The 5,263-nt window shown below is 43.9% G+C and overlaps 1 protein-coding gene across 1 annotated transcript in view; it reads right to left on the reverse strand.

The window, feature by feature from the left end:
• Window positions 1-282: 282 nt before the first annotated feature.
• The window catches only part of B4galt1 (UDP-Gal:betaGlcNAc beta 1,4- galactosyltransferase, polypeptide 1), a 53,530-nt gene continuing 48,549 nt past the window's right edge, over window positions 283-5,263 (reverse strand). The window contains exons 5-6 of the mRNA XM_013026644.1: window positions 2,571-2,675; window positions 283-2,329 (exon numbers count right to left, since the gene is read on the reverse strand). Of these exons, the coding sequence (XP_012882098.1) occupies window positions 2,197-2,329; window positions 2,571-2,675 (238 nt within the window). The 3' untranslated portion in view covers window positions 283-2,196. The remainder of the gene's footprint in view (window positions 2,330-2,570; window positions 2,676-5,263) is intronic.

Genomic DNA, 5,263 nt, shown 5'->3' on the forward strand with positions numbered 1-5,263 from the left:
CAGAATTTCCCTTGGTCCCGAGAATGAATTATATAAAATACAGAAGAAAATGCTATGGGGGAGAGGGGGGAAAAGGCAGAATTTTAATAGTAAAGAGGTAACAAAAAGTTATCACTCAGGGCATTTATCTCCTTTCTTTAAGGCACTTTGGAACAGTCAGGGTCTGGGAATAGGAAGAAAGGCCTTTGCATTTCCCAAAACTTTTGTCAAGTGCAGCCTGTCTTAATAGCATTGTTGAAGGGTTGGAATTGGTAAGAATACTCTTTGCAGAGCCCAGGTGTTTCTTCAGAGGAAGATAGTTGCTAATCAATACAAAGGCTTCTGGAAACAGAACCAAGTTGGCATTGGAGATGCTCAAAGCAATAAAGGCATGGGTAGGATGAGGGCCAGGTAACATTCAGCCTGCACACTCAGGGCTGGTACCCATGAGGGCAGTGGTTGGGATCCTGTCTGCCAAAAGCAAAAGGTTCAACTCTTGGGATTAAGAGGCTGAATCTTAGGCCTTCAGCCCAGGCTGGACCTGGCAATGGCCTCTGTGTTAGAAGTGTCCCTGCCATCTCACCCCAGGCAGCTTACCCATCCCCCTGCAGAAATGGGTTTGTGAATGAAAGCCCTGGGGGTTGGTGGGTACCATCACCAGGTGCAGCACCTGCTAAAACCCTGAGAAGGATGGGAGGCTTTAGGTACCAGAATTCTCAGGAAGAGTTGGGTGTTGGTTTAGCTGAACTCTCCAGATCTCTGGTTAAAAGGCTGAGAATGAATAGTCTGTTTTACCCTGAGTGTCACAGGCAAGTTTTAGGAAACAGCCAAGAGGCAAAAGAACAAAACCTGTGGGGAAAGAAGGGAGCAGACAGACAGGCAGGGCAGAGAGGAATAGGTGAAGAACTGGTAAAACAGGATGGGCTAGGAAGGGTGGTTCAGAGGCTCTTGGGAGGAAGGCAGTACCAGCCAGAACAGAAGGTGCCAAGGAATGGTAAACATACAAGCTGTACTGTTATTTAGAACCTCACAACCTAGAGCCCTGAAAGGTCAGTTCCAGGAGGCTGAGGTTCCCTCTGCCCTGCCCACCTGGGAAAGGTGGGTAGTTATGTCTGGTAGACAGAGGCTCTCTCCCAAGTCTCTGCCCCAAAGGTCTGGCAGGATAATGCTGACTGGAAAGCCTTGCCCTGGCCAGGGGACACAAAGGTGGTTTTGCTCTTCATAAATCCTGGCCTGCCAGCTAAATCAGAGACCCACTTGTGGCCACTACAGCATACATTATATTTTCCCCCTAAAAAAAAAACAAACTCAAACCCCTTCCCATATTTAAAATACCACAATAAAAATTCATAGGAAATTCAAGTTTACATAGCATGCCCAGAAAAATAAATTGTCATGACTTAATGATACACAACTATGAAAATTTGGATCAACACAAAATCAAGCTGTATCATAATTAGAACTTGATTTGTTCTTTAAAATACTACACACTGCTTCTTTAAAAAAAATAATCTTTACATTCAGAAATCAATCAATCTGGAGATAGGCACAATAAGTGAAAACACACTAGGTTTGTGCACCAGGGCTAAAACTTGCCTTGGAATTCATACATTAGCAGGCAAAAGGTTCAAGGCTCAAGTTTTAAGATATTCTTTTGCTGAAAACACACACTATTACAATGATTGTAATAGTTGCATACCACTAGGGGAAAAAACGGTAGAGAGGGACAGGAAACTGATCGAAATTTTGTGGGTTGTTTTTTTTTTTCTGTTTAAAATAGGATAACCAAAAACAGCATACCAATCTAAATTCAGCAGTACTATCCAATTTTTCATGAAGTTGAAAAGAATACAATTAAAAGCCAGCTTCTTACCCATTTCACAATTTAGAAATTTAACAGTGGGAATGAATTCCACAAGTCACCAAATTTTGAGCCGTGTAAAATACTAACTCCTTGGGTGATACCATGCCATGCCAAGAGGCCTCCAAAGGTGGATAGTTTTCACACTGACAAACACCCTGTAGAACTAAGTCACGTGTCGAGCCAAGTGGGGGGCAAAATATTCCACTCTTCTGGTCATCTGGAAAAGTATCTGCTGATGAGTGAGGGACCTATGACTCAGATTGTACAAATGAGAGGGACCAGCCCAGCAGACTGGCAGAGACACACAACAGAGGTCCCTGGCCATTTTCAGGTCTCTTATTTGTACCAAAGTGCTAGCTCGGTGTCCCGATGTCCACTGTGATTTGGGTATACAATGGGTATCTTTGTATGTCCAACACCTTGTAGGTAAGTGAGTTCAAACCATCAGTGCGCATGGTTTCTTTTGTGTGTGCAATTCGATCAAACCTACAAGAAAAGAAAGGAAAAAAAGGACAAATGGTTGGTGTTAAAATAGAAATCTTAAGAAGCAATCACTGAAAATTTGTATTTCTCTCCCTGACTCTGCCTCCACCTCCATATGAACTCCTGCCTCTGCCTGGATACCCTCTGTGCCTCCATTTCCCTGGAGGTACAGAGCCCTCTTCAGAACTTCTCTGTCTGCAGCCTGCCAAGGGGAAGAAGGAATAAGAATGAGCATCATACAGACCTCTGAGGATTTGGTTCATTTTTCTTGTCTCTTGAGTGGCGGATCATACGACACTTCCCAACAACAGCATTTGGGCGAGATATAGACATGCCTTTAAAAACTAATCTGCAAAGAGTAAATGGACAAGTAGTTATCACAGAGCTGCCAATAATGAGGGGGTTCAGTAGCCCCAGTTGCAAGATTGCTACCCCACCCATTTACTTGCTAGGTTTTTCTCACTCAACCCAAACACCAGCATCATGGCAGGACATGGTCCAGTGTAATATTAGTAAAACTTAGACTCCTCCATGACCTTTCATGATTGATCCTGCAGATGATGGTGTTTGCAATCACAGAGCTTACAATGTGGGAGCTCAAAGTGGGGCCTTTGGCAAGGGCAGTGGCACAGAAATGGAGGGAGAGAAGGTAAACAAATACAGCCATGGTACTCTATAGAAATTATATGGAAAACAAACTTGTGGGCAGGGATCGAAGGGGGAAAATAGGAGAAAACAAAGGAAGGCATGATATTCCCAAAAAGAAATGTAGTCATTAACTAATTTATGAAACAGTAACCCCTCTGTACAATATCTTAATAATAACAATAAAATTAGATTTCATAAAAAAAAAGCTAAAGAATATGGGGCCTTTGGTACCAGGCTGGAGGTAAGAAGGGAAAGTGGAGTGAAGTAGGAGAGATACAATTTAAGCTGGAGTAAGAAAAAATGAGCAGATACAAGTTGTGAGACTAAAGAAAGATCTGGTATTTTGGCAGCCAGGACAGCCCAAAGGACAGGCAAAGGCATGGAAAGAAAAGCAAACATGGTGCCCATAGGGAATGCCAGCTTCTAGGACTGATGCAAAGGGGGTGGGGTAGAAGAGGCAGGTGATGAGGCTGGAAAGAAGGATAAGGCCTAAATCATACATGCCTTCTCAGGACAAACCTCTGAACATCACCAGTGTCTGTAAGAGATATACTGTGTAGTGCTTTCCCAAATGGTTTTGGTCATGGGGAAGTCTCTCTGGTAAGTAGTTTTAAAATAACAGGCACAGAACAAAACTAGGGGCAGCCATGGCAGAGTGGAAGATTCTGTGTTGGTCCAAGGCAATGGAATGAGGATCAAAACTCAAATCTTTGACAGCAAGAATATGAAAGTTAATGGCAAAACTGACTGATCTTGGATGATCTACAGGTTTCTGGCTTTGCCTTCCTTCTGGTGATTATCCTCATGTCTGCCATATAGTAAATGCCTCATAGTACCTCTATCTTTAAGAAAGTGGCTCCAGATACTACCCATTCTTCTAGTCCTACCACTTTCCCTCCCTTCCTAACTGTCCTGATCATTCAAGATCTTATTACCTCCAGGGTGCTCACCCAACTGTAGTTCTACAGTGAGTTTGTTTTTGTCAGCACCCTTATGTCTAGGTCTTCAGTGTTCTCTCTACTGGCCAGCCTGGCAGGTTTTTTTGTTATTGGTTTTTGGTGTTTTTTTTTTTTTTTGTCAGTTGTGGGGCTTGAACTCTGGGCCTGGGCGCTGTCCCTCAGCTCTTCAGTTCAAGGCTAGCGCTCTACCACTTGAGCCACAGCGCCACTTCTGGTTTTCTGAGTGGTTTATTAGAGGTAAGAGTCTCATGGAGTTCCCTGCCTGGACTGGCTTTGAACTGTGATCCTCAGATCTCAGCCTCTTGAGTAGCTAGGATTACAGGCATGAGCCACCAGTGTCAGGCCCTGGCAGTGTTTTGTATGCAGTATTTGCATACAGTATTTGTGACTGATAACCAATCTGTATACTCAAAACTGAAGTTTCCTTCAAGGCCAATATTAGGACTTAAGGCTATGTCAAGTTCTCACATAAGGGTGACCTTGAGTGACACTGACACGGGTATTGCTCTTAGAGGACACATTCTGTTAATTGTCAAATAAATGTACTCCAATTCAGGAAGGTGCATGTGGGTATATTCTGGAATCTAACTCAGTGATGAATCCAGACTAGCTCCTGGAGGGAGAATGTGCTTCTGATCTGCAGCTAATGGGAGTGAAGACTCAACTGCCAGGAAGGACAGAACAGAATGTGGCTTCGAAAGCCACTGACAGCTGGGTGCTGGTGGCTCACGCCTGTAATCCTAGCTACTTCCAGAGGCTGAGATCTGAGATTGCAGTTCAAAGCCAGCCTGGGCTTGAAAGTCCATGAGACTCTTATCTCCAATTAACCACCAGAAAACTGGAAGTGGCACTGTGGCTCAAGTGGTAGAACGCTTGCCTTGAGCTAAAGAGTGCACCCAGGCCCAGAGTTCAAGCCCCACGACACCCCCTCCCCCTCAAAGAAAAAAAGAAAAGGAAGAAAAGCCACTGACACTTTTTGTTTTGAAACCATCTGCAATGACAACCAATGAAACACAGATTTACCAGGATGTGAAGGAACAGGATTATCTATGTCATGATAGTTGTGGTCAGGTGGATCCACAAGAGTTCATTTAGTTACTTTTTTTTTTTTGTGGCAGTTCTGGGTTTGAACTCAAGGCTTCAATTTTTTTTTTTTTTTTTTGTTAGTAGTGGGGCCTGAAATGTGGGCCTGGGTGCTGTCCTTCAGCTCTTCAGCTCAAGGCTAGCGTTCTACCACTTGAGCCACAGCGCCACTTCCAGCTTTTTTCTTTTTGCTTATGTGATAGTGAGGAATCGAACCCAGGGCCTCATGCATGCAAGGCAAGCGCTC

The sequence above is a fragment of the Dipodomys ordii genome, unplaced genomic scaffold, assembly GCF_000151885.1.
Source record: "Dipodomys ordii isolate 6190 unplaced genomic scaffold, Dord_2.0 Scaffold95, whole genome shotgun sequence".
Taxonomy (NCBI): Eukaryota; Metazoa; Chordata; class Mammalia; order Rodentia; family Heteromyidae; genus Dipodomys; species Dipodomys ordii.